The 27991-nt window shown below is 47.6% G+C and overlaps 1 protein-coding gene and 1 long non-coding RNA gene across 5 annotated transcripts in view; one reads left to right on the forward strand and one right to left on the reverse strand.

Annotated features, from left to right (window-relative positions):
- The window catches only part of PADI2 (peptidyl arginine deiminase 2), a 77665-nt gene that overhangs the window by 48795 nt on the left and 879 nt on the right, over nucleotides 1–27991 (reverse strand). The window contains exons 1-4 of one of the 4 annotated variants that reach the window (XM_066375209.1): nucleotides 18950–19058; nucleotides 14237–14438; nucleotides 1428–1614; nucleotides 1032–1185 (exon numbers count right to left, since the gene is read on the reverse strand). In XM_066375209.1, coding sequence (XP_066231306.1) covers nucleotides 1032–1120 — 89 coding nt within the window. In that variant the 5' untranslated portion in view covers nucleotides 1121–1185; nucleotides 1428–1614; nucleotides 14237–14438; nucleotides 18950–19058. Of the gene's footprint in view, nucleotides 1–1031; nucleotides 1615–8120; nucleotides 8184–14236; nucleotides 14439–18949; nucleotides 19059–26985; nucleotides 27036–27991 lie in introns of those variants that run through there. The other 3 variants (XM_066375208.1, XM_066375207.1, XM_066375210.1) reach the window with 3 other exon arrangements.
- Nucleotides 452–27991, forward strand: LOC136399710 (uncharacterized). The gene is made up of 3 exons (XR_010750195.1): nucleotides 452–563; nucleotides 26288–26424; nucleotides 27831–27991. It is a non-coding gene; the product is annotated as an uncharacterized lncRNA (long non-coding RNA).

Below are 27991 nucleotides of genomic sequence, written 5' to 3' on the forward strand. Positions count from 1 at the left end.
CTTCCTCTGCTCAGCACAGACCCCTTCCACCCTGGCAATGGGGAGCATTCCAAATTCTGGGACTAGAAGACTGACTGATCTTACCCTGGACCCTCCACTGCTTCATCCACACCAGCCACACCTTCACAAGGCCTGCCTCACCCACGGCAGAGAGACAGCTCACTGGACTTGGCTGCTTCCTGGGATTGGCAGTCGTGGTGGGGCCTTGACCTCAATTTCCCCACCCGGCATTCTGCTGTCTCAGAAATCCTGCACCCCACCAAGTTCACAGACAGGAGAAGGGGGGACAGGGTCCTGAATAGGGAGCACTTTTCCCACAAAAACCCAACTTCCATACTCTCACTAGGAGGGTGGCACAAGGTCCCTCCCTCTCTGATACCAGGGTGAAGTCAAGAGAAGGCATTTGGGGACATGGAGCTCACAGCCAGTGTCTGTGGACAGGCAAAACCACCAGCAGCCCCCACAGGGTGAAATCGGAGCCTGAGCTACCCCCAGGGCCAGATTCCGCCCCAGGGCAGCTCCCCAGCAAATCCTGGAGGCAGCTCAGCTGATCTGGGAGTGAGGTGAGGGGCTGGGCTGGGTGAGGTGAGAGGTGGGGTGGGGGTGAGGGTCTGAGGGGAAGGGAAGGGCTTCTGGGGAAAGGATTATTGGGAGGGGAGAGTGGGGAAGTGAAAGGGGAGAGGATGGCAGGGAAGCTGACTGGGTGCTGAGGTCGCCCTGGGTGCTGGGGAGGGCCCAAGACTGGGGTGCAGGGGAGGGGGTCTGGGAAAGAGGCAGTGAGGGGGCTGGGGCTGTGTCAGGGTGTCTGGGAGGGTCTCAGGATTTCGGGGAGGCTGACACAAGGTTTAGGGCTGCCGGGTGTCTCGGTGAGGTTCTTAAGATTTCTGAGCGCCAGATGAAGGGTAGCTCGGGCTGGAGCAAGGCTGTGCGCGTCCCAGCGCCCCGGGAAGATATCGGGTATCTGGGGCCGAGATCTCCTGCGAGTCCCAGGTGGGAGGTGGGTGTCGGGCCGACGCGGTGGCTCCGCTTACCTGAAGACATCGGTCCAGAGGTGCGTGCCTAGCACGTACACCGCCTCGACGCGGCTGCCGTACACCAGCCGCACCGTCCGCTCGCTCATCTTCTCGGCCCGGGGTTGTGGGGGCGCAGTGCGGGTCCTCGCTGGTCCAGGTCCTCCTGAAGCACCTGTCGCAGGTGAGCTCGCTTCAGCAGCTGGCGCACGCCGCTGCGGGGCGCACCCTTATTGGGCTGCCGGTGGGCGGGGAGTAGGCGGGGCGGCCCGCCGACCCCTCTCGCAGTGGGCTGAAGGCCCGTCCGTCAAATGTGGCCACGCCCTCAACTCTTCCTGGCTCGCCTATTGTCGGGATGAAGTCAGCAGAGACCAATTTTCCCCTTTCTGTGGTTGGTTTATTCATCATTCAACTTACTTTCCGTGGGCTTTCAGCTGCCGGACTAGTGCTTCCTCCGGGCGCCCCCAGCCTTGCAGTGTAGATAATGCAAATGCGCAGCTGCTCAGGGGCGAGTTCAAGAGGTGGTCGGAGCCCAGAGGGAGTGGGTGCTCTAACCTTGCTTGGGGTCCAGGACCTGAGCCTTTTTACAGGAGGCGTTTGCAAACTAGAGCGGGAAAGAGAGGGAGCTGCGTGAGCGGAGGCAAGAAGTCAAATACAGCCTGATACCTCCGTTCACACCCCAACAATCAGACCGTTGTTACCATGGGGAGAATGGAAAGTGGGAACCCGGTAGCCTACAGGGCCACAATGCCAAGCCAAGGCATTGGTGGGTGGCTGATGGGAGCGTTGGCTTGGCTTCCTCAGTGAGGATTGTTCAGGTGTGGAAGTATAAGGGGCCATTCTGGCTGCTGTGGCTGGAGGTGCCCCTGGAGAGGGCCAATGAAGACCCCTGCTGGGGCTGCATGAGAGGGCTGGAGAGAAAGGGGTTGATCTGAGCATTGTTTGTGAGCTGAAATATTGGTGTTCCGGTGGAAGGACAGTGAGGGGGCATGGTTCTGGCCTTGGCCACTGGGTGAAGGAAGATGTCAGGGGGTGCCATGGCAGACATCAATATGTGCCTTGGGGAGGATGAGGTGTACGATGACATCCAGTTGGGGCCTATCCCCACCCCTATCCCAGACCCTTCCAGCCAAGTCAGTGTCCGTTCAGATAATTCAGCCACATGTGAGTAAGCAGTCCTTGCTGGGACAGAAACTGAGGGGTGGGGGTCAATGGGTAGAGTCTATAAGAGGAAAGGGGCACGTTGGAATGTTTGAGAAGGTCTGCTGGGGGGTGTGTGTGTGCCGTGTGAGACCCAAAGGGTCGAAGCTCAGACGTGAAGAGCTGAGACACACCCCTGATCCCAGTGGCTCCTGGGTCCCCAGGCTCCTGAGAGGCTCAAGTTAAGTGATGGTGAAGAGCGCAGCTGCTCCTGGGTGGCCCGGATCGGAGAGGAATGTGGGTGGGGAAGGGAGAAAGGCTAGGGGAGGCATTTGCCCCCCAAAGCACACAGACCCAGGGAGATGCTGATAACTTCTGATTGGCTACTGGTCTCTATGAGCGGCCACCTGTCAAAGAGGAAAAAGACTGGTGCAGTTCAGAGCTACCTTTGAGGTTCCCAAGGTGGGCTCTATCCCAGGAATTACTTTTGAGTCCCTACTATGTGGCAGATACTGGGTATAGGCCAGGGTCCCCACTTTCCTGGGGATCATAGAGCATGACACCTTTATTTCACCCACTGAGAAACCAGGGCCCAAGGTGGAGAAGGAACATTACACAACCACCAAGGCCCTGGGCAGGTAACAGGAAGAGGAACAGAGTAGTGATAATGACATGATCGCCAGGAGGGAAGGAGTAAAAGTAAGGCTTGCTGCATTCTTTTCTTTCTTTTCTTTTTTTTTTTGTATTCCTTCGAAGCTGGAAACGGGGAGAGACAGTCAGACAGACTCCCGCATGCGCCCGACGGGGATCCACCCGGCACGCCCACCAGGGGCGACGCTCTGCCCACCAAGGGGCGATGCTCTGCCCCTCCGGGGCGTCGCTTTGCAGCGACCAGAGCCACTCCAGCACCTGGGGCAGAGGCCAAGGAGCCATCCCCAGCGCCCGGGCCATCTCCGCTCCAATGGAGCCTCGGCTGCGGGAGGGGAAGAGAGAGACAGAGGAAGGAGGGGGGGGGGTGTGGAGAAGCAAATGGGCGCTTCTCCTATGTGCCCTGGCTGGGAATCGAACCCGGGTCCCCCGCACGCCAGGCCGACGCTCCACTGCTGAGCCAACCGGCCAGGGCCTTGCTGCATTCTTTCTGTGTGCCATACACTGTTCAGGGGCACTTTTCTCCTGTTAGATGTTGATCACCATACCCTCCCCCACACCCTGCCACTTTACAGGTGAAAGTGATACAGAGAAATGTTAAAGAATTTGCCCTTAGCCCCACAGCTCCTAAGAATGGCAGAACCAGAGTAGGAACTTGCACAGCCATGGGGGGAAGCCAGAAGTGGGAAAGAACAGAGGAGGAATGTTGTCTCTTGATTGGTAGATGAGGAAGTTCTAGTCCCAGCCCTGCCTTTGTAGAACCCTGGACAATTTCACTCTGCCATTTGCAGCCTCACCTTTCTCATCTGTGACCAACTGATCTCTCTCGGCGTAGATGTGAGGATGACATTAAATGAGACATGTATGGAAAACACTAGTGCAAGTGTCTGGCACAAAGTGAGTGCTCAAAAAATGAAATTCCTCATCTTTTACAGTCCAACCGGGACCTGCCGAGCCACACTCAGAGCTCTTGCCCCTGGCTCAGGGCCCACGATGTTGGGCCACAGGGCTTCGCTGGTGTGACGGGAGCCTCCTGGTGTCCAAGGGTTTAAAATAGCTGAAGTGGACACAGCTGTTGGTGGATTCAGGGCCGGAGGTCTCAGGCGTCACGGCTGCTCCCACTGCTCCCCTGGGGCCCGGAAGAGCCCCAAGCCATCTCGTCATTGTGCCTTTTGGGGAATGCCAGCACAGGGCAAGCTTAGCTCGGGCAGGTTCCTGGCGCTGATCTGCATCCCAAGCCCCCAACTCTGGCACCTGCCAATCATGTGACTAGAGAACCTGGGCTGGGAGAGGCTCTTCTGAACTGTCCTTGCTCTGATCCTTTATTGGGGTCTCTCTGTGCCAGGCCTTGGGGGAACCTGGAGGGAGACTCAGACATCTCCCGGGTCTGCCTTGTGGAACATAACAGCTCACTGAGGGCATCATATGAGCCAGAATTTATAAAGAAAGAAATACACAAGTAATACCTGATCATTGTTGGAAAACTTTAAAAAATCTCATCACCCATGACCGCGGGACCAGAGAGGAGCACTGTTAATGTTTTTGAGTATGACCTCTCAGGAGCCACCCAGAGGCAGTCCAATGCTGCTGTGGGTTACTGTGCTTATTGAACCCTTAGTCTGTGTCAGGAGCTGATCTAAGGGCTTCACACCTCGTAGCTCATTTAATCCACCCAACAACCCTATGAGGTGGGAGCTATTATTATCCCCAATTTGTATTGAGGCACTGACCAGCCTGGTGGTAAAGAGCTTATATGGCCTTTGGACTTGGCAAATCTGGGGTCAAGTCCGGCTCTACCCCTCATTGGTGGGGGGACCTCTCTGGGCCTCGGCTTTTTCTTCTGTATGGGAGATACAGTAGTACCCCTTTATCGGGGGAGGGGGGATATGTTCCAAGGTCCCCATGGACACCTGAAAACATGGTTAATACCAAGCTCTATATATACTATGATATTTCCTATACATATGATACATATATACTTATGATAAAGTTTAATTTATAAATTAGGCACTGTAAGAGTTGAATAACTAACTGATAAAATAGAGTTATTCTAACAAGATACTATAATAAAAGTTCTGTGAATGTGGCATTATTAAGTAAAATAAGGATTACTTGAACATAAGCACTGTGATACTGCAATAGTCAATCTGATAATGGAGACAGCTACTAAGTGATTAATGGGTAAGTAGCATATACAGCATGGTCACCATGGACAAAGGGATGGTTCCCATCCCAGTGTGGAGGGAAAAGCAGCCACATACTAAACCTGCTGAGCTCAAGGGAGGTTTGCATGGTGGCCTTACAAACTCAGAGACCTAAAGTAACCCCATAGGATGGTCGAAAATTTAAATAATCTAAAATTAAAACTTTCTAAATAAGCCTGACCAGGAGGTGGTGCAGTGGATAGAGCATCAGACTGGGATGCGGAGGACCCAGGTTAGAAACCCTGAGGTTGCCAGCTTGAGCACAGGCTCACCAGCTTGAGTGCAGGGTCGCTGACATGAGTGTGGGATCATAGACGTGACCTCATGGTTGCTGGCTTAAAGCCCAAAGGTCACTGGCTTGAGCAAGGGGTCACTCGCTTTGCTGAAGGTCCCCCCCCCCCCCCCCCCCCCGTTCAAGGCATATATGAGAAAGCAATCAGGGAACAACTAAAGTGCCTAAACGAAGAATTGATGCTTCTCATCTATCTCCCTTCCTATTTGGCTGTCCCTATCTGTCCCTCTCTCCTCTCTGTCTGTCTCTCTGTCTCTGTCAAAAAAAAGAAACAACTTTCTAACTAAAAGCAGTTCATGTATTTTCCCCTAACAAGTTAATGTTTACCTTAGTTGAGCCTGTCTGTTGTCTTTTTGCATCTACAATAAAATAGCTTTAAAATATTAGTAGCCTGATTGGTGGTTGCACAGTGGTTAGTTAGAGCTGCGACCTGAAATGCTGAGGTCCCATGCTCAAAACCCCAAGGTCGCAGCTTGAACACAGGCTCATCTGGCTTGACTGCAGACTCATTAGCTGGAGTGCAGGGTCACGGCTTGAGCGTGGGATCATCAACATGATCCATGGTCACTGGCTTGAGCCCAAGGTCCCTGGTTTGAGTAAGTGGTCCTTGACTTGGCTGGAGCCCCCATGTCGAAGCACGTATGTGAAGCAATCAACAACTAAAGTGCCACACTTATGAGTTGATGCTCCTTCTCATTTCTCTCCTTTCCAGTCTCTTTCAGAAAAGAAATATGAGTAACATACCTTTTTTTTTCTTGTATTTTTCTGAAGTGAGAAGCTAGGGGGGGGGGCAGACAGACAGACTCCTGCATACGCCCGACTGGGATCCACCCGGCACCCCCACCAGGGGATGATGCTCTGCCCATCTGGGGCGTTGCTCTGCTGCAACCAGAGCCATTCTAGTGCCTGAGGCGGAGGCTGTGGAGCCATCCTCAGCGCCTGGACCAACTTTGCTCCAGTGGAGCCTTGGCTGCGGGAGGGGAAGAGAGAAATAGAGAGAAAGGAGAGGTGGAAGGGTGGAGAAGCAGATGGGCGCTTCTCCTGTGTTCCCTGACCGGGAATCGAACCTGGGACTTCCACATTGCCGGGCCAATGCTCTTCCGCTGAGCCAACCAGCCAGGGCATGAGTAACATGCCTTTGAAATGTAAAAGTAATCTTCTTTTTCAGACCCCCTCAGGGTACAGTCACCACATTTCCAATCACCAATATCCTTTATACATGAGCTGGAATTGAGCCCATTATACAAGATTACTGTAAAAGGGGTGCTTACAATTCCATGTACAAGCCCCTTTAATTCTATCCTTCCCATAAAAAATATCAATGGGAAAGGATGGAGATTTGTACAGAATCTCATAGCTATAAATAAAAGAGATATTCCCAGACATCCTGTGGTTCCAAATCCACATAATCTATTATCAGCTGTTCGTTTGGACTGCCAGTATTTTTCAGTGATAGACATGAGGTGCCTGTTTGAGCGTTCTTGTAAATGATAGAAATACCACTTTGTTTTCACCTGGGAAGATGACAAGTTTACTTGGACAGTAATGCCCCAGGGACATAGGGAGAGTCTCACCTATTATCTTAGATACTAAACACTGATTTGAATAGTATTGAATTTTCCAAAGATATCACTCTAATCGCTGCTATGCTCTAGGACATATTAGACTCCCCAGAGGACAAGCTCTGATTCTGTTTCTACTAGGTAAAACACTTTGGTTATCTTCTATCTGAAAAACTCGGAGGAATCCTATCTTTTCTCTTCCAAAAAACAAAGCAGCTTAGAGGATTCCTGGGTTTCACTAGGTACTGTCACAGTTAGATGCCAAATTTTTATCAATGACCCAGCCTCTATATGTCTTATTAAAATCAAATTGATCCAGTCTAATTCAGTGGACTCCAGAAGGGAAACAAGCTGTAAAATCTCTAAAGAATTATCTAAAGTTCACACTTGGGACACATTAATTAGAAATAATTTATAGATGAAAAGGAAGTTTTAACTCAAAAAACATAGAGATCATCATAGACCTAAGGGCTATTATAGTCAGTGATTAGTCTCAGGGCTTCCTCCTTGCTGGACAATCATCTCTGCTAGAGACATTTTATGCAAACAAACAGAAAAGATAGTTATGGGCTCTCCTTTTTTATGTTCCTTATTCTGTTGAACTCCTGAATTATCATAGTCGGTGTTTCCTTCAGTCTACTGGCTCTTGCCTTCTGTGACTAATATAACTTGAACTCAATGCAACAGCCTTAACCCAGTAACTTTACTACCTTCCTTGCAGCATGAAGACAGTCACTATTGCATTTTGCTACCGACCGCCTACTTGTTCCTAGGAAACTCCTATTGATAATGTTGACTTAATTTGTTTTACAGAATGATCTTTGAGAGATGAACAGGAATACTACTGAGCTGGGAATGCAATAACTTCCCTGGTGGACAAAATTGAAGGTTCTTATTTCCCTGAATAAGATCGGCCCAATAAGCTGAATCAATAGTTCTCACTCAGGCGTCTCAATTGGCCAAAGTTCAAACAGTCAGTATTTACAATGGTAGTAGCTATGCCCTTGGTGTAGCTCACAACTCTACAATGTTGTGGAAGCAGGGAGGCTTCTGAAGCCCGTGAAGAATGTCCAAGGGTCAGGCGGAGGAAAGACTTCAATCAGGATTATTTAGGTGGAGAGCTACAGGAACGGCCCTGGCATTGGGTCACCTAAAGTTCAACCTGGCTAGTTGAGGCTTTTGGTAAGAGGCCCTGGACCCGAACCTAACAGTCAGGGTCTTTTACCTTAAAATAGGGAGGTTCAGAATTCCAAGAAAAACTCACCAAGTTCACCTGATGCTAAACAGGGAGCTAGTGAAGGATAGTGGGGCCCTGCTGGTCCCAAACATGGGCTGGGTCTGCAGGGTGGTCTTGGGTGGGCTTCTTTGGAATCCTGCCACACTATGCCAAGTAAATGTCAATGTGAGAAATGTCCAAACCTGTAAGAATATTTAATGAGTTTATTTGAGCCAAACTGACAACAATTGGCAGGAAGCAAAGTCTCAACAGATTGATAAAATGGTAGTTGTATGGCCAGTAGCCACGGCCACCGTCACAGCCACCTGGCCCATGCAGGTTCGCATTTGATTTGGACAGACGGTAATGAAACAACAGAGCCAAGAACTGGCAGGCCATTAGCTTTAATCCTAGCTTGCACCCAGCAGGCAAGAAATACACACAGTGGGAAAACACTTCCTTTTCCATTCAGGGCTTCCAAAGCCACTGACTTATCTGAGTTTCCTAGAATCAAATGTATCTACTTCACCAGCCTTATTCACCTCTGTTCCCCATCTCCTTCTCTTTGCACGAACTCTGCACAAACTGGCTTCTTCTTCAGTACTCCGCCATCTTGGCTGCTTCTTCTCTCCTCCATGTGGCTTTTCTCTGCTCTCCTCTCTAATGCTAATCTCAGGAACCGAGAGAGAGCAAGCTCCCGGTCTGCCCCATTTTATAGTGTAGAAATAAAACATTTAATCCAATATACAAACAAGGAAGTCTCTGATACAAAGTCACTTATCTGAAACATAATGGGATTCCTTATGAGGGTGCACCACCCCCTACCATGCAACAGTCAAGGGTGTGGGGTAAAGCTTAGTTTTAAAACTACGCCTTAGGCTATAATGACTTTGCCAGTTTACAGCCTGTCTCCCATAAACAATGCAAACTCTAAGTGAGCAAATATATACATCCTATTTACAAACTTATTTGACCAACAGTAGTTTTACCACTTATAAGTCAGAATCAAAGGAGAATATATAAGGGGGTTACATGAAATCCATTGGTAATAGATTAGGGAGGCAGGAGAAAGCAAAGGGAGGAAATCTCCGGGATTGGATCAAAGGTAGAAGGAGTAGCCTGACCAGGCGGTGGCACAGTGGATAGAGCGTCAACCTGGGATGCTGAGGACCCAGGTTCGAAACCCTGAGGTTGCCAACTTGAGTGCGGACTCAGCAGTTTGAGTGTGGGTCATGTCTAAGGCTCTCCTACATAGAAGGTGTGGAGGGGCCTGGGCCTTGGGTGTTCAGTGAAGGGGAGCAGAGCTGCTATGTAGAATGAGAGGAAGGAGCCAGGTGTCTAAGGTGAGACCTGGAGGATGGTCTGAGTGTGGAAAAGCAAGATGAGACTGTTCCAGAGGGAAGTGCATGTGCCAGAGGGCCAGGTGAGTTCCATCTGGCCAGGGAAGAGGGTAGAGGGGTGTGTGTGTGTGTGTGTGTGTGGGGGGTGGTAGTAGAGAAGCAGAGAGGAGAGCCATAAGGTGGGGGGGATGGGGAAGAGGTTGTCCTGGCCATAGTCACATCACACAGTACCTTCTAAATCAGGCAAACGACTTTTGGCTTTATCTTAAGGACACAAGAAATTTTGGGAATGACCTTGAATCATGGCAATGACACATATGATATGTGTATTGATGTAAGATATGTTCAAACCTGTAGAGAATGTTTATGAATTGATTTGAGCCAAACTGGTGACAATTGCTAGGAAGCAAAATCTCAATGGACTGAGAAAACGCTCCAGAGAATGGCAGTTTTGCAGCTTATTTTATACATCAGAACCAGAGCAGGACACGTAAAGAGGATTATAAAAAATCTACTGGTGGTAGATTAAGCCAGCAGGAGAAAGCAAAGCTAGGAACTCTCTGGGATTGGATACAAAGTAAAATGGAGAGACACATACTTCTTTTACATTGATGGTGGGTACAAAACAGTTAATAATTAACATTTACAGCACATAGAGATGATATTTAGGGAACAAGATAACACTGAGGGGTTCTGTAGTCTCATGCTCTGGTTCAGAGGTTGTGCCCTGAGGGGTCTGGAAAAGGGAATTATTCTGACATTTCAAAGGTATGAGATCTTAGATCAAAAAGACAATAGAGGGCCCTGGCCGGTTGGCTCAGCGGTAGAGCATCGGCCTAGCGTGCGGAGGACCTGGGTTCAATTCCCGGCCAGGGCACACAGGAGAAGCGCCCATTTGCTTCTCCACCCCTCCGCTGCGCCTTCCTCTCTGTCTCTCTCTTCCCCTCCCGCAGCCAAGGCTCCATTGGAGCAAAGATGGCCCGGGCGCTGGGGTTGGCTCTGTGGCCTCTGCCTCAAGTGCTAGAGTGGCTCTGGTCGCAACATGGCGACGCCCAGGATGGGCAGAGCATCGCCCCCTGGTGGGCGTGCCGGGTGGATCCCGGTCGGGCGCATGCGGGAGTCTGTCTGACTGTCTCTCCCTGTTTCCAGCTTCAGAAAAATGGAAAAAAAAAAAAAAAAAAAAAAAAAAAAAAAGACAATAGACAGACTCACTTAGGTTAAAGACTGAACTTTGTCAAGGAAGCTACATGCCTCGAATGTGACTACCAGCCATGACCAGCTTTCAGATAGAAATTTTTATGTTCAGACCATCCTGTGTGGTTGGTTCTTTTTGGTCTCTGAATTTCTCAGGCCCACCATGCAAGCCTCCCCTGAGCTTGTGTGTGGTCCTATTTTTTTTGTCAACAATTCCCCCTTTTAGTCACAAATTATTCCACAGAATGCATTGATGACCAACCACTTGGCTGGATAATGTGGTTCCACAGGGCTAGGAAGGCCCATTCCTAGGAAGTCTTAGTGTCAGTGTTTGTCTTGCTGAAATGCTGGACCATTGGGGGCATGGCAAGACCATGACCTCGGGTGGAAGGAAGTCAAGGCCAAACTTTCCTGAAAAGTGAAAGGCAGGTAAATGAAGAAAAAAACCACTCTGGATTATTTCTAAACCACAAGGAAACAGGATCCAAGTTTTGCTGGGTCTCAGTTTTCTGCATTTTGCATCTAGTAAACATTTGCTTATATCATAGTTTGAGGGCACAACCATAGAGTTCTTTGGTTTCCACAGTCTGACCTTGAGATGAGTTCCTATTTTCTGTTGTTGTTGTTGTTGTTATTATTATGTTAACATGGCCCATCTACTTCCCATTGAAAGCACTCAAGTGTCGATAATTATTAATCTGATTCCTGTTAGTTGTACAAATGGGAACTGTAACATTAAGGTTTAATTGGGCCCAAGGCTGTAAGAACACATGGTGTAAATTATAATTACCATCAGAAATTTCCAGACCCCAGGCGGACAGTAATAGTTCCATAAGTAAATGTCCTGGGCCTCAGCCTCAGTGACAGAGGGCCATGTTCATATAGCCACTCAGCTGCCATCCGACTTAATATAGTGAGTAGTCCTCATTAGGTTAGGGCAGTGGATATCAAAGTGTGCGCCAGGGCGCACTGGTGCACCCTGTGGTATTCCAGAGAAATATGTGCCTGTTGGGGACCAAAAACCCAACAGGGTTTTTGGAGTTTAGATTTTTGGGGGACAGAGGTGTGGGGAATTGGCTGTAAACTGACAGTCTGCCCAACCCCCCACCTCTCTTGCCTGATTAGGTTGTAAAAGGCTGTTAAGCTGTGGTGCTGGATTGTTTACACTACCCCCCCATGTTCCCCGGAAAGACTGGAGGCAAATTTCTTCTATCTTTTGTTTGGTGTAAAGTTAGATGATATGTATGGTTTTTGTGTTTTTTTTTTAATGGTGGGCCATTCTTTATTTTTTATTATTATTTATTTATTTATTTTACAGAGACAGAGAGAGAATCAGAGAGAGGGATAGACAGGGACAGACAGGAACAGAGAGATGAGAAGCATCAGTCATTAGTTTTTCGTTGCATGTTGCAACACCTTAGTTGTTTATTGATTGCTTTCTCATATGTGCCTTGACTGTGGGTCTTCAGCAGACCGAGTAACCCTTTGCTCAAGCCAGTGACCTTGGGTTGAAGCTGGTGAGCTTTTGCTCAAACCAGATGAGCCCGCGCTCAAGCTAGTGACCTTGGGGTCTCGAACCTGGGTCCTCTGCATCCCAATCCGACACTCTATCCCCTGCGCCACCGCCTGGTCAGGCTGTATGGTGGGGGTTTTGGATTGATGATTAAACATAAGGAATTGTCTCTTGAAGCCTTTTGGATTTCTATAAAAGAAGTATATGGCAATATCTTAAAAAGCCTTGAATATTTTGCTACAATTTTCAACATCCTATTTATGTGAATTAGGATTTTCTACCCTCAACACAATTAAGAGTGAAAGAGAGGAATTCTCCAATGTATTGACGAGGAAATGAGAGTTTGCCTTTCAAATATATGCCCAAACATTGAAGAAATTGCTAGGACACATCAGGCTCATGTTTCTCATAAACACAAGAATGAAAAAGCTTAACACATTTGTGCTGGGACCTGCTGAATTTACTAAATCTTACTAAGAATGTATCTATATATATATATATAAGAAGATAACTTTTCTGTCATTTTAAAATTTTTAACCTCTTTTTAATGAATTCTAAAAAGCATAACTCAAAAAATGTAACATATAAATATTTTTTAATGTCAGAATAAATTTAATTTTGTTGTATTTATTTCATTTAATAACCATAAAAGCACGCTTGGACTTTATATTTTTTTTCCTTTAATATTTGACTTAATTATTATAACACATTTCTCAGAAATTTGTATATGGTATGCCTACAATTATTTGTAGGACTTTAAATGCGCCCCGACTTCAAAAAGTTTGAGAATCATGGCCTGACCTGTGGTGGCGCAGTGGATAAAGCGTCGACCTGGAAATGCTGAGGTCGCTGGTTTGAAACCCTGGGCTTGCCTGGTCAAGGCACATATGGGAGTTGATGCTTCCAGCTCCTCCCCCCTTCTCTCTCTCTGTCTCTCCTCTCTCTCTCTCTGTCTCTCCCTCTCCTCTCTAAAATGAATAAATAAAAAATTAAAAAAAAATTATTAATAAAAAAAAAGTTTGAGAATCATTGGGTTAGGGGGTAAGCGCGTTCCCATAATTGGGTTCTGACGTTTATACATAACATTCCTTTCTCAAAGTTCCTTTCCCATCAACTTTCTGCAACTTCCCATGTCCTTCTCAGTTTGTCTCTTTTTACTCATTCAGAAATAACTAACTTAGGAGAACAAACTACTTCCTTTTAACATCTTTCAAAAACGCACACACCTCTTTCCTTCCTTCTGCAATAACATTCCTTCTAAATTTCAAAAGAGAAACTATAAAAAGAGTATTATGGAGAATAAAAAAATCATCTTCTACAATTTCAGCAATCATTAACAATTGGATTATATAAGAACCTGATAGCTTTGTTGGTTAGAGCATCGTTCTGACATGCAGAGGTTGCTGGTCAGGGTACATACGACAAACATATTGATATTTCTGTTTCTCTCTCTCTGTCTTTCTCTCTCTCCCTTCCTTTCTCTCTCTCAAATCAATCAATAAAAAAGAAACAAAGTTTAAGAAAAGCCCAAAGAATGAGTGTAACTCTTTTTTTTAAATTTCTTGACAGAGACAGAGTCAGAGTCAGGGACAGATAGGGACAGACAGACAGGAAGGGAGAGAGATGAGAAGCATCAATTCTTTTGTTGTGGCACCTTAGTTGTTCACTGATTGCTTTCTCATATGTGCCTTGACTAGGGGGGCTACAGCAGAGCGAGTGACCCCTTACTCAAGCCAGCGACCTTGGGCTCAGCCAGAGACCTTGGACTTCAAGCAAGCGACCTTGGACTTCAAGCAAGCGACCTTTGGGCTCAGGCTAGTGACTATAGGGTCATGTCTATGATCCCACACTCAAGCCAGTGGCCCTGCACTCAAGCTGGTAAGCCTGCACTCAAGCCGGATGAGCTCATGTTCAAGCTGGCGACCCTGGGGTTTTGAACCTGGGTCCTCCGTGTCCCAGTCCAACGTTCTATCCACTGTGCCACCGCCTGGTCAGGCAATGAGTGTAACTCTTATGATTAATACTCTTAGCAGACAGATAAAGATAATTTAAAAAATGGTTTTATAACTTCAACATCAATTTGTAGGTATACAGACCTACTTGGAATAGCTGTTTACCTCTGATATTGGTGGTTTCTCCTCGAGGAGTCTTTGATGTCTCCTGTAGGCAGAGGCAAGTGTCCAAGTCCAGGGCAGATGTTAACGCAAGGTCCCTTCCAATGAGGTCGAAGAGATGTCTTTTAATTGATGTCTTTTCCAATGGACAGAATCTCCTGGTTGTAAGTCATGGTCTTTGAAGTCTTTGTCTCCTGGGAGCTCACTATGAAATAAATCAGTAACTAATTTATCAGTTTCTCTAAGCTAGTTAGTAAGTCCTTGATAATAATACAGAATGTCTCCTTCAGCAAGGTCTGTTCAAATGTCCCTTCATCCCCATGCATAGGGTGATCAGTAGGTAAATTGTGTCCTCTTGGAAGTCTGATATATTCTAGAGCAGGGGTTGGGAACCGTTTTGGCTGAGAGAGCCATGAACGCCACATATTTTAAAAAGTAATTCCATGAGAGCCATACAACAACCCGTGTACGTTATGCATTATCCAATAAAAATTTGGTGTTGGGGCCCTGGCCGGTTGGCTCAGCGGTAGAGCGTCGGCCTAGCGTGCGGAGGACCCGGGTTCGATTCCCAGCCAGGGCACACAGGAGAAGCGCCCATTTGCTTCTCCACCCCTCCGCTGCGCCTTCCTCTCTGTCTCTCTCTTCCCCTCCCGCAGCCAAGGCTCCATTGGAGCAAAGATGGCCTGGGGGCGCTGGGGATGGCTCTATGGCCTATGCCTCAGGCGCTAGAGTGGCTCTGGTCGCAACATGGCGACGCCCAGGATGGGCAGAGCGTCGCCCCATGGTGGGCGTGCCGGGTGGATCCCGGTCGGGCGCATGCGGGAGTCTGTCTGACTGTCTCTACCTGTTTCCAGCTTCAGAAAAGGAAAAAAAAAAAAAAATTGGTGTTATCCCGGAGGACAGCTGCGATTGGCTCCAGCCACCCGCAACCATGAACATGAGCGGTAGGAAATGAATGGATTGTAATACATGAGAATGTTTTATATTTTTAACATTATTTTTTTATTAAAGATTTGTCTGTGAGCCAGATGCAGCCATCGAAATAGCCACATCTGGCTCGCGAGCCATAGGTTCCCGACCCCTGTTCTAGAGCATATAAAAAAATCACCACATATTATCTAGAATAGAGTGGAATTTCTAGGAAATTCAACAACATGCAAATCAGCTTTGAGTACCTGAAAGAAACAGGTTGGATACTTCATATATCCCTGGGGCATTACTGTCCAAGTACACCTGTACTCTTCCAGGTGAAAGAAAAGAGATATTACCTATCTTCTAAATTATTTTTACAGGAATGCTGAAAAAGGCACTACATAAATCTATCACTTAAAATATTTGCAGTCCATAGGATTAGCTGATAATATGGTAGGTTAGTTTGGAAGCACAGTATGTCTTTGTAGCTATGAGAGCTGTACAAATCTCCATCCTTTTCTTTTGGGTTTCTTTGCCGGAAGGACAAGAGGCTTGTACATGGAATTATAAGCCCATCTTTTAAGTATTCTTGTATATCAGGCTTAATTCCAGCTAGTGCATCAATATCTTAAAGGATATCGGTAAATATTAGGTAGAAGCAAAGTACTATCAATAGTAATTTTAACAGGTGTGGCTGACTTAATCTTGCCAATATCTGAACTGAAAATAACCCAAAGTTGCATTGGAACGTCTTGTAACAAACATTTAATGAGTCTCAAATTAGTTTTCTCTTGTGGCATTTCCTTTAAAATCATTATTTCCCAATTGGCTCAGTATTTGATTCATTTAGTTCTAAGTACATTCATCCTTCTGAGAAAAGAATACGTGGGTATCTTTGGTTTCAAGAAAGTCTTGCCTGTTGAATTGGTCATTTCAAATTTCTCCTGAAGTATAAATATTAGTAAGAAGGGGAAATACTCTCTCATGTGTTTGGATCAACCCTATGCTTGCTACTGTTTCTTTTCCTTTTCTTTTTCTTATTTATTTATATATTTATTTGTGACAGAGACAGAGAGAGAGAGACAGAGAGAGGGATAGATAGGGACAGACAGGAAGGGAGAGAGATGAGAAGCCACAATTCTTCACTGTGGCTCCTTAGTCTCCTTAGTAGTTCATTGATTATTTTTCCTATATGTGCCTTGACGGGGGGCGAGGGGGCTACAGCAGAGCAAGTGACCCCTTGCTCAAGCCAGTGACCTTGGGCTTCAAGCCAGTGACCTCTGGGCTCAAGCCAGGGACCATGGGGTCATGTCTATGATCCCATGGCTCAAGCCTTTGACCCCACGCTCAAACTGGTGAGCCTGTGCTCAAGCTGGTGACCTCAGGATTTTGAATTCGGGTCTTCTGCATCCCAGTCTGATGCTCTATCCACTGTGCCACTGCCTGGTCAGGCTTTTTTTTCTAACTTTTAAACTTTTATTTATTTATTTATTTTAGATGAGAGGAGAGAAGATAGTGAGGTAGACTTTTGCATATGCCCTGACCAGGATCCACCCAGCAACCCCATCTGGGGTTGATGCTTGAGTACTGAGCTATTTTTAGTGCCTGAGTCTGATGCACTCCAATGGAGCTATCCTCAGCGCCCGGGGCTACATTTGAACAAATGGAGCCACTGGCTGTGGGAGGGGAAGAGGGAAAGAAGGGAGAGAGGGAGAAGGTATAAGCATACGGTTGCTTTGCCTGTGTGCCTTGACTGGGAATAGAACCTAGGATGTCCATATGCCAGGCTGACACTCTATCCACAGAGTCACCAGCTAGGGCTCTTTTCTTTTAAAAAAAAAATCCAATTTCAGTTTTATATAATCCTTCTTAAGGTGACTTGACTTTTTATACCATACAAGCAGATTCCTGTACAGGAATTTCCGAGAAAATCTTATTTAGTAATTCTGTTGCAAGACTATACTTTCAGAGATCATTTCTGTAGTTCATAATTCTGTTGCTCTCAGAAACCAATAGGTTAATTGGAACAGATAAGAATAGCCAGGATCATATATTCTTTTTTTTTTTTACAGAGACAGAGAGAAAGTCAGAGAGAGGGATAGATAGGGACAGACAGATAGGAATGAAGAGAGATGAGAAGCATCAATCATCAGTTTTTTGTTGCGACACCTTAGTTGTTCGTGATTGCTTTCTAATATGTGCCTTGACTGGGGGGCTACAGCAGACCAAGTAACCCCTTGCTCAAGCCAGCGACCTTGGGTCCAAGCTGGTGAGCTTTGCTCAAACCAGATGAGCCCGTGCTCAAGCTGGCAACCTAGGAGTCTTGAACCTGGGTCCTCCGCATCCCAGTCCGATGGTCTACCCACTGCGCCACCACCTGGTCAGGCCAGGATCATATATTCTAACAGTTAAATTCCTCTGTAAAGCTATCAGGGCCCCGAACAGGGTCAAGGAAATCTTTAGTTAGAGTCTCAAATTCTGTTTTAGTACAGGAGCATAGATTATGGCTGGTTCTCCTTTTCCTGAGACTGACTTTTCTCTAAAGGGAGCTGCCAGAATTTCTGTACCCCTTCCGCTCATCTATCCTGTTCTGGTTTTCTATTCTGAGCCTCCCCAAGGTCCATAGGGAGCTATGGTGGAGGAGAGATAGAAAGAGACAGAGAGAGAGAGAGAGAGAGAAGAGAAGAGAAGAGAAGAGAAGAGAAGAGAAGAGAAGAAAAGAAAAGGAGAGTAAGCCCAGATAATGAAGTAAAGGGGACAGAGGGTCAGTTGGAGAAGAGGGTTAAAGTAAGGTGTTGGCATTGAGCAGCTTTGGAAATCATCTTCAGTTCAGAGACAGTCTCTAAAATTTTCTTATTAACTTCCTGGAGAGAAGAAAGTCTCTCTGGGATTCATTTCAGAGGTTTTCATTTACCGATTGAGGTAATCCTCCCCATTCGTTCAGTTTGATTTTAGAACTGGCTTCCCCCCACCCCGTGGTGTGCACAAAAATTAATTTAGTTTTCAAACGAGCTCCATTTTGGCCATATTAAGTTGATATCACTTCTAGCTAAATCATCCCAATTCTTTAAGTACTTGCAAGTAAAAACTCCCTACAAATTGTACATCTGTGGAAGTATTAATGGGGCCGGGAGCTTGTCAGCCTTGGAGGCACAATTTCTCATGCTAATTTCAGTTTTATTTTGAGATCTGCAGAGTCTGAACAAATTTCTAGGGATATTGTACGATAGACTGAAGTGTGCTGCTAATGTTTGAGATCCACAGCGCTGTCACCTCCCATGCTGCTTCAACCCTCTTATTTGGTTTCTCTCCCCAGATGTCCAATACAACTGTGAAGATTTGGAGCACTACATAATCAATCTTTTTGTGTGTGTTCCCAGATAAATCAATTATTTAATTACAGTTGTGTTGAAATTCCCTATGGGGCCCTTGTTTAAAGGGGTACCCTCTGATACCTCTACATAGATTCTTAGTCACCTAAGATTACCTAGAATTATTGCTGGAGAGAGTAAGTGCTCCTAATCTTTGGTGCTGCATTAGTTCAACTCTCATTTGTCCAGCAAAAGGTTTTGTGCAGACTCTTAGTAAGCAATTCCAATTGAAAAGCCAAAATTAAAAACCAGTCACTCATTTCCCCCTCTCTTGACCCTGAGTTATCTCAACTCTTATTCTTAGCCTGGGTTGTCTCAAACCTTAGCCTTTGGTGCCAGCTAGAGGATTTTTTTTATGGTCAAGAACAGCTCAAGTAAAGTTAGGGCCTCTTACCTTAAAGCAGGGAGACCCAGAATTCCAAGAAAAACTCACCCAAGTTCACCTGATGTGAAGCGGGGAGCTGGTGGGGCACAGTGGGCTCCTCCTGGTATCTAGCAGGTCTGGGTCTGCAAGGTGGTCTTGGGTGGGCTTCTTTGGAATCCTGCTGACTATGCCAAGTAAGTGTCAATGTAAGAAAACTCAAACCTGTAGAGAACTTTTTATGAGTTTGAGCCAAACTGATAAGAATTGCTAGGAAGGAAAATCCCAATGGGTTGAGAACATGCTCCAGAGAATGGCAGTTTTGCAGCTTGTTTTATACACTAGAATCAAAGGGAGAGATGGAAGGAGGGTTACATGAGTTCCATCGATGGCAGATGAAGGGGGCAGGAGAGAGCAAAGAAAGGAACTCTCTTGAATTGGACAAAAAGGCAAAATAGAGTGACACATACTTCTTTTACATGGATGGGCACAGGATATTTAATAGTTAACATGTAGAGTATGTAGAGATGGTATTCAGGGAACAAGATAACAGGGTGTGGTCTCTGCTCTGGTGCGGTGACTGCTCCCCGAGGAAAACTCTTCCTGCACAGAGAGGCAACTGAGGCCCAGAGAAGTCCAGAAAAAGGTAGCAACCTGCTCAAGGGTACACAGCCTGTTGGTAGCAGAGCTGGGTTCTTTGAGTCTCATCCTGTGTGCCTGTCCTATTGCCTTGAGTGGTTGGTTCATTCTAACAAGCACTTAACCACTGGGCTGGGCAGGAGGAAGGGCATAGATCCATAAGACTCGGTCCATGGTTGCTGAGCGGTCTGGAAAAAGAAATTACTCAGACCTTTCAGAGGTATGTTATCTTAGATGCAAAAAGACAACAGACAGGCTCACATAGGTGAAGACTGACCTTTGTCATGGAAGCTTTGGGCCTAGGATGTGACTAAGTGCCATGACTTGCTTTTAGTTAGGAATTTTTATGTCCAGACCATCCTGTGTGGTTACTTTCAGTTCCTGAGTTTGCAAGGCCTACCACGCAGGCCTCCCCTGAGCTTGTCTGGCTCGGTCTGTGGCCCGTTTTCCATCTACCCGTGCTTTAGAAAAATCACTTCGGCTGCATGTGGAGCTGAATTTGACAGATGAGTGATGTGATGGGGGCCTGGGCCATCCATCCCCAAAGCAGCCACTCTGTGCCCAGGGCCCTCCACACATCCTGACTCTGCTGTCCCAGGGCCCCCGGCAGGCCTGCCCTCCAGAGCAGCTCCCACACCCAGGCCTTTCCGGGCCTCCTCATAGCCCCTGTCTCCCAGCACAGCCCACCCTCTACTTCCGGGCTCTCGGCCAGCTGGTGAAAGTGGGGCTCTGGGATGGGGGCATTCATTCTATCTCTTCTTTTGTTTGTGTGTTTCCATTCATTCCACTTCTGCCTCAGCCCTCTGCCCTGCAAAGCATTTTACTTGCGGGAGGGGAGGGAAGGGCTGGACCGTTACATTCCCGAAGTGGCTCAGCAATGTAGTTGCACCACAGGTATTAGAATGAGGGGGCGTGTTCCGCTCAGTCCTCACCGTCAAAGGCTACCATCACCTACAGAAGTGGATCTCTCTCTCATTCTCTCTTTCTCTCAGCATCTGGCTGGAAATTAGGGAGGAGCTGATGTTACAGTCTTGAGTCTGAAATCTGCAGTCTGGAAACTCAATCAGGTTTCTGTGTTGCATTCTGGAGGGGAAATTTCTTCTTCTGGAAACTTTAGTCTTTGCTCATAAAGCCTCCAATGGATCTGATGAGGCCCGCCCACGGTGTGAAGGGCTGTCAGCTTTACTCAGAGTCTACTGATTCAAATGTTAATCACATCTAAAAAAAAAAAAATCCCTTTCCAGCAACATCTAGTCTAGCAACTGAGTGCCATAGCCCCAGCTAGCTGATACGTAAAATTAACCATCACGATGCCAAAAAGTGGGTCAAGGTTTTGGTCCATCAGGTCATCATTTCTGGAGCATTTCTTTCCTGCCAGGCTTTTCGCTATAACCCCAGAGATAAGTACCTTTATTTTCCTCATTTTACATTTCAAGAAGTAAAATGAATTATCCACCATCCTATACCCGGTCACTGAGATTCAAACCCAGCTCAGTGGGAGGACAAAACTCGAATTCTTTTTAAAATTTTTACTTACTGCTTTTAGAGAGAGAAGAAGGGAGAAAGACACAGAGAGAGAAACACTGATTTGTTGTTCCTCTTATTTATGCATTCATTCGTTGATTCTTGTATGTGCCCTGATGGGGGATTGGACCTGCAACCTTGGTATATCAGGATGACACTCTAACCAACTGAGCTACCCAGCCAGGGCAAAAGTTGAATTCTTAACTACTCCACATCTCAAAGCAAGGTCGCAAAGGTGAATCTCGAAGACGTGATGGGCCAAATATCCGAAGGGCTGTTAAGGGGCCAGGGGAAGCTGACCATTGTCCAGAGCTGTGCTCTCCAACAAGGTAGCAACTGCCACACGGGACTCCTGAGCACTGGGAATGTGGCTGCCCCAAACTGAGATGTGCCATAAGTATACAATACACTGAGATTTTGAGGACTTAGTATGCAAAAAAATGGTAATTAAAAAAAATACTGACTACAATTGAAATGATAATATTTTGGATTTATTGGGTTGAATTAAAATTTATTCAAATTAATTTTACCTATTTATTTTGATTAAAACTGTGGCTACTAGGAAATTTTAAAGTATACATGAGGTGTGCATTTGTGGCTTGTGTTATATTTCTATTGGACATGCTGGGCCAGACTTTTCTAAACTGTTGGGCAGGGACTGTGGCCACTTTGCTCACAATAGTCTCTCCTGGGTTGAGCCTTGGTGCCTGGGCATAGTAGATAAATATTTGGTGAGAGGGGAATTGTTCTGGAGTTCTCAGAGGGCATCGGTGGGGTCAATGGCAAGAAGAGACAGAAGGAAAAAGGTGGTGGATGATGGAAGAGGTGATTACCACAAGGTGGTGCCAGATACCCATTTTAGAAGCAGGGAGGCGGGAGGTTTTCTCACCTGAAAGAAAGTATTAGTTGGTATGATCCTGAGAGGTTAAGGATGTCATCCGTCCCTGTCCAACCTTACTTAGCACCTTGCTATAGCCTTTGGGACCTCTTCCAAAGGTAGTTGGGGGTCGAGGTTCAGGGATTCGATTTGTATTTCAGGTCCTTTAAAGTGAGACCTCTTCCTGGACAGAGGGGCAACTGAGGCCCAGAGAAGGGGGACAGAAGTCCAGAAAAGGGCAGTGACCTGTTCAAGGACACACAGCCTGTTGGTAGCAGAGCTGGTTTCTTTGGGTCTCATACTGTGTGCCTGTCCTACTTCCTTAATACCCCAGTCCTGTGAGCCCGAGTGGTTGATTTGTTCTAACAAGCATTTAACCACTGGGCTGGGCAGGAGAAGGGGCACAGATCCATAAGACACAGTCCATGCTTAGGAGCGATCTAGCAGGGGTGACGCACATGTGCGTGCGTGCATATTTTCTAAGCACCTATTTTCTAAGAAGAACACCTCGTTTACCTGGGAGGGAGGTGCTATAATTATTCCTGCTACACCCACAAGATGGTTAAACTTTCCATAGATCTCTAGAATCAGTTTTCTTGGCTTTAGATGCCATCCCTGACACTTGCCAGCCTTTAAGACCTTAGGTAACTCATTTAACTTGTTTTCTCACCTGTCAAGCGGAGGTCTCTATGGCACCTACTTCCCAGGTCACTGAGAGGCAGTCCCAGGAAACCTCATAGGGGAGTTGGGAGTTGAGGCAGTACTGGTCAGGGCATCCATAAGAAGGGCTGTATCAAACTATTTACTGCCGTGGGCAGCAGCAGCTGATCCCACTGGAGTCCCTGGGAGGCAGGGAGACCATGAACTCTGAGTTACCCCAAGCCCAGGAGCGAGGGAGCTGGGTGTTCGTCCTCCATCCTCCAACTGAATCAAGGGTCAAGGGTTGCGCCTGGGTGGAGATTGGGGTAAACCTCCAGCATGCCTGGTCAATTGCCTGCTGTAGAGAAAGCCTGCAGGTAGAGATACAGGTGCTGTCGGAAGTCTGGCAGCTATGCACATCCTCTGCTTCAACAAAGGAAAAAGTTCATTCAAACTAAGGAAAGAAGGGAAGCCTTCCTGGAAGAGATGGCCTTTGGGTTTACCTTTGAATGATGGGTAGGAGTTTGACAAGCACAGGTGGGGGAGGGCATTCCTGGTAGGAGGCAGAGCACAGCCAAAGAAGGGGAATGTGGGTAAATGGTGATGGTGGGGGTATGTTGGGGACAAGGCCAAGAAAAGAGGGCTAAGCCAGAGAGACTGAGAGTGCTGGGCCACAGAGTGTTGTGGCTGATTCTCTGGGCAGTAGGGAGCCATACAGAAGGTGGGAGAGAGAGAAAGGACTCCTGAGAGCAGGTGGGAGGCTGTACTCTAAGTAGCAAGTGATGAGGGCCCAGATGGGACAGTGGGACTGACCCTAGAGAAAGGCAAAGTGGAGGGTTAGTGACTTTTGGGGTGGGTCCTAGAAATCCTGGAACTCAGAGCCCTTTCTGTCCCTGTCCTGGGCAGAAACTTCAGGTGAGCCCCTGTGAAGCGATGCATGGCTGTGCGATGTGCTCGGCTTCCAGCAGGTGACGCCACTGACATAAGGAATGCTCAAACCCTCTTAGTGCTCAAAGACGGAAGAAAGAAGGGGCGGGCTTGAGCTAGTTAATTGGATGGATTCCATTCCTTAGGGGAGAGCTTGAGACCTACCAGGAGAACCCTGGAGCTGGGCGTGCCTGGATTTGAATCCTAGCACTGCCTTTACCTTTTTCTGTTTCTTTCCCTTTCGATTTCCCCACCTGTAAAATGTATAGATTATTATAAGGATGAAATGAGCACATCGAGCCCCTGGCGCATAGTAGGTGCTCAGAAGATGGAAGGTATTGTTACTGGTGGGCAGGGTCTGGAAACAGCCACTACCCATAAGGGCTGAAGCCAAGAGGCTGGTTAACCAAGAGGCTGAGCTCTCCGGAGAAGGTGACGTGAGCAGTCCAGAGACCTTGCCTGAGGACGCTCAGTCCATCTGGTCAGTCCGGTGACTCCGGGGAGACCTCAAGTCACTGGAAAAGTGGGAGTGGGTGACTGGAGTTTAAGTCCCCTGGCTATTGTTACATGAGCGTCAGCAGGAGTTTTTGGTGCCTAGATGGGTGGCTTTTCTGCCTAGAGAATATTATTCAGTCTCCTTTGGTTTTTGTTTTATTTTTATTTTTTTGTATTTTTCTGAAGCTGGAAACGGGGAGAGACAGTCAGACAGACTCCCGCATGCGCCCGACCGGGATCCACCCGGCACGCCCACAGGGGGCGATGCTCTGCCCCTCCCGGGCGTCGCTCTGCCTCGACCAGAGCCACTCCAACGCCTAGGGCAGAGGCCAAGGAGCCATCCCCAGCGCCCGGGCCATCTTTGCTCCATTGGAGCCTTGGCTGCGGGAGGAGAAGAGAGAGACAGAGAGGAAGGAGGGGGGCGTGGAGAAGCAAATGGGCGCTTCTCCTATGTGCCCTGGTCGGGAATCGAACCCGGGTCCCCCGCACGCCAGGCCGACGCTCTACCGCTGAGCCAACTGGCCAGGGCCTCCTTTGGTTTTTAAAAGTTAACATTCAATTTATTATAATCATAAATACAGCAGTCCCACTTCAGCCTTTGATTTCAGGTCAAAAAATTTTTTTTTATGAATATAGAAACTTTAAAAAAATAATTTTTAAGGGGATTGGGTGAATGTTTACAATCTTGGTTACTTAAACATGTTTCAACATTTTCAACTGCATTTGTAGATTTAATATATTAAGTTTCTTTTTAAAATCCTTCACTTGCCTTAGTGACAAACATACCATTTTCAAGCACTTGCATAGTTCTTAGAAATCTAACAACTCGCACTTACAAATGTGGTGAATTTAAGTTCTCATAATTTCTCTAATACTGTTGACAAACAGGAAGATTTCAACTTAAAAAAATCACAAGTCTAAATCAATGATTCATTTGTGCATTTTAAATTAGAAGCTGAAGGCTGATCTGTTATTTCCATAGACCAGATTCTCTTAGATATTGCAATACTTAAAATTCCAAGCATGAACTAGTTTTCTTTTCTTTTTTTTTTTGTATTTTTCTGAAGCTGGAAACGGGGAGAGACAGTCAGACAGACTCCCACATGCACCCGAACGGGATCCACCCGGCATGCCCACCAGGGGGCGACGCTCTGCCCACCAGGGGGCGATGCTCTGCCCCTCCGGGGTGTCGCTCTGTCACAACCAGAGCCAGGAGCCATCCCCAGCGCCCGGGCCATCTTTGCTCCAATGGAGCCTCGCTGCGGGAGGGGAAGAGAGAGACAGAGAGGAAGGAGAGGGGGAGGGGTGGAGAAGCATATGGGCGCTTCTCCTGTGTGCCCTGGCCGGGAATCGAACCCAGGACTTCTGCACGCCAGGCCGATGCTCTACCACTGAGCCAACCGGCCAGGGCCATGAACTAGTTTTCTTTTTTCTTTTTCTTTTTATTTATTCATTTTAGAGAGGAGAGGGAGAAAGAGAGAGAGAGAGGAGAGACAGAGAGAGACGAGGGGAGGAGCTGGAAGCATCAACTCCCATACGTGCCTTGACCAGGCAAGCCCAGGGTTTCGAACCGGCAACCTCAGCATTTCCAGGTCGACGCTTTATCCACTGTGCCACCACAGGTCAGGCTGAACTAGTTTTCTTAACACAAATATGTAACTACTATAGGTTTGGTTCTCTTAAACATTTTTAAACTCAATTCTTATGATGTTTAAAAGGGTCTATTATGACAACGATTTTATCACCCCCCCCAAAAATTTGGCGTTATCATCTCCTCTAATATTTTGGAGTGTTGGTATTTCCTGATAGTCTTCATGGTGGGGGGCAGCGGGGGATGCTGGCCCAGGAGCATCTGAGCCTGACATTCTATCTGCTCCACTGTCATGAGGCCAGGAGATGGCCGCTCGGACAGAGGAGGGCTGAGTGTATCCCAAGCCCGGAGAGGGGATGAACCACACTCTCATCCCACTGAGGACCTTCCCAGCCCCTCACTGCCACTCAGCATGAGGCATGTCCGCCAAGATGGGTTCTGGGTCCTGACATGGACAAATAGTCTTCTGGGGAGCTGACATGGATTCATGGGCTTGGGGCAGGCTGGGCTTGTATGTGGGAACCTGGGTGGGAAGGAGGGAGACAGAGAGGGAAAGCGGAGAGAGAGACAGAGAGCGAGAGATTATGTGTGTGTGTGAGTGTGTGTTTGTGAGTGTGTGTGTGTGTGTGTGTGTGTGTGTGAGAGTGGCAGGGTCTGCCTCCCTCCCCAACAGTGAGCTCCTCGTGTTCAGGGACCTCTAATTTGTCTCTGTCCCCAGTGCCTGGCACGGGGCTTGGAAGCGCTCAAGAACCATTGAATGGAGGGTATAATCAGAGACCTTGCCCCCACACAGCAACAGAATGAAGTATTAAGCACCTGCTTCGTGCCAGACACTGCTCTAAGCTCACTTATGAGGTGGGTACTACTACTGCCCTCACATTACTGAAGAGGAAACTGAGGCACAGAGGGGTTAAGTGGTGACAGCAGTTACCTGAGCCCTGTGAACCTGGCAGGGAAGGTTAAAGGCCCCCCCTCACAATCCCCCCCCCCCCCCCGTTTCCCTATGACAAAGTCAGATACAGACGCTCCAAACTCCCATTCATTGCCCTGTAAGTGATTAGCTAAACAGCTGTCCTCTCTGGTCAATCAGAACAAAATGCTTGTTAACCAGACAAGCTCTTGCCTCTCTCCAGGTCCCTGAGCTCCAGGCCCCCTTAGCCGCCAGCAGACAGCCCCTCCTGAAAACAGGGGCCTCCGGGGAAACACGTTTCACACCTACCCTTTGATCACTCGCCCCCTCACGCTACTTCCTCACACCTGATTTTTCTGGCCTTGTTTGCTCCTTTCTAGGAAAGAAAACCCCTTTCGCTTGCAGAATTTCTGGCCTGGGAGCTCTCCCTAGTGCCCCAGGCCCCGATTCCCACACCTGCCCCTTTCCTCCCCGGCAATGATCCCTTTGAAATTCTCTCTCCTTACCAGGCTGGGTTGGCTGGGTTTGACTGGACAGTTGCTTGCCCCAGGTCACTCAGCTGGCAGGCAGCAGAGTCGGGGTTCAGACCCAGGCCTTCTGCTCCGGATGCTGTGCCCCAGATCTGCTATTGAAGCCCTATACGCCCCACATACCTCCACAACTACGCGCGCGCACACACACACACACACACATGAAACACGCAGGGGAAACGCACATCTCACATGCACAGGCTCACGTGCGCGCTCGTGCTCCACCCATCCAGTCCCCCTCCACAGGCAGCACTCATTCTCTCTGTCTGCTGAGAGCAACTGATTCCCCCACCCCCCTGCTCTTTCAGGGTGCCCTCCAGGCTGCGGTTGGCAGCTGTTTTTCAGGCCCCTGTGAGGAGGGAGCTGGAGGGGTTGGATGGCCTAATAGATGGTTAATGGAACTGGGTAACATGGACCCCAGGCCCCAGGATCCAGCTGGCAGATGTGGAAGGAAGACTTGGGCATTGCTCCTATCCCATCTTCTCCAGAGAGGAGTGGGTTTGCATCTGGGTTTGAATTGTGCTCTGCTGCTTGCCTGCTGGGTGGCCTTGGGCAAGTTACTTAACCTCTCTGAGCCAGGGTGGTGTCATCTGTTATATGAGAACAATTACATAGAGGAGCTACTGTTAAACGAGCACTTAGTATGTGCCAGACACTGGGCCAAAGAAATTCAATGAGTTAATTTATTTAATCTTCTCAATAACTTGCTAGGGTAAATTTTAGGTCGAACTATGTGAAATTGCCATATTTCTAAGCCAAAATTTGTCAAATGTTGACAAACTTATTTGGTCAAGCCTAACGTTATTATCTCTGTGCTGCAGATATGGAAACTGAGGCTCAGAGAGGGGCTGTATCCCACTCAAGGTCGCACAGCCATGGAGTAGCAGAGCTGGATTTGGACCCGGGGCCACCTGGTTCTTTCACTCTGAACACTGGGCCTTGGTGACAACCAAACCAGCCCACGAAAGTATCTAACACAGCA

The sequence above is a fragment of the Saccopteryx leptura genome, chromosome 3 (genome assembly GCF_036850995.1).
Source record: "Saccopteryx leptura isolate mSacLep1 chromosome 3, mSacLep1_pri_phased_curated, whole genome shotgun sequence".
Taxonomy (NCBI): domain Eukaryota; kingdom Metazoa; phylum Chordata; class Mammalia; order Chiroptera; family Emballonuridae; genus Saccopteryx; species Saccopteryx leptura.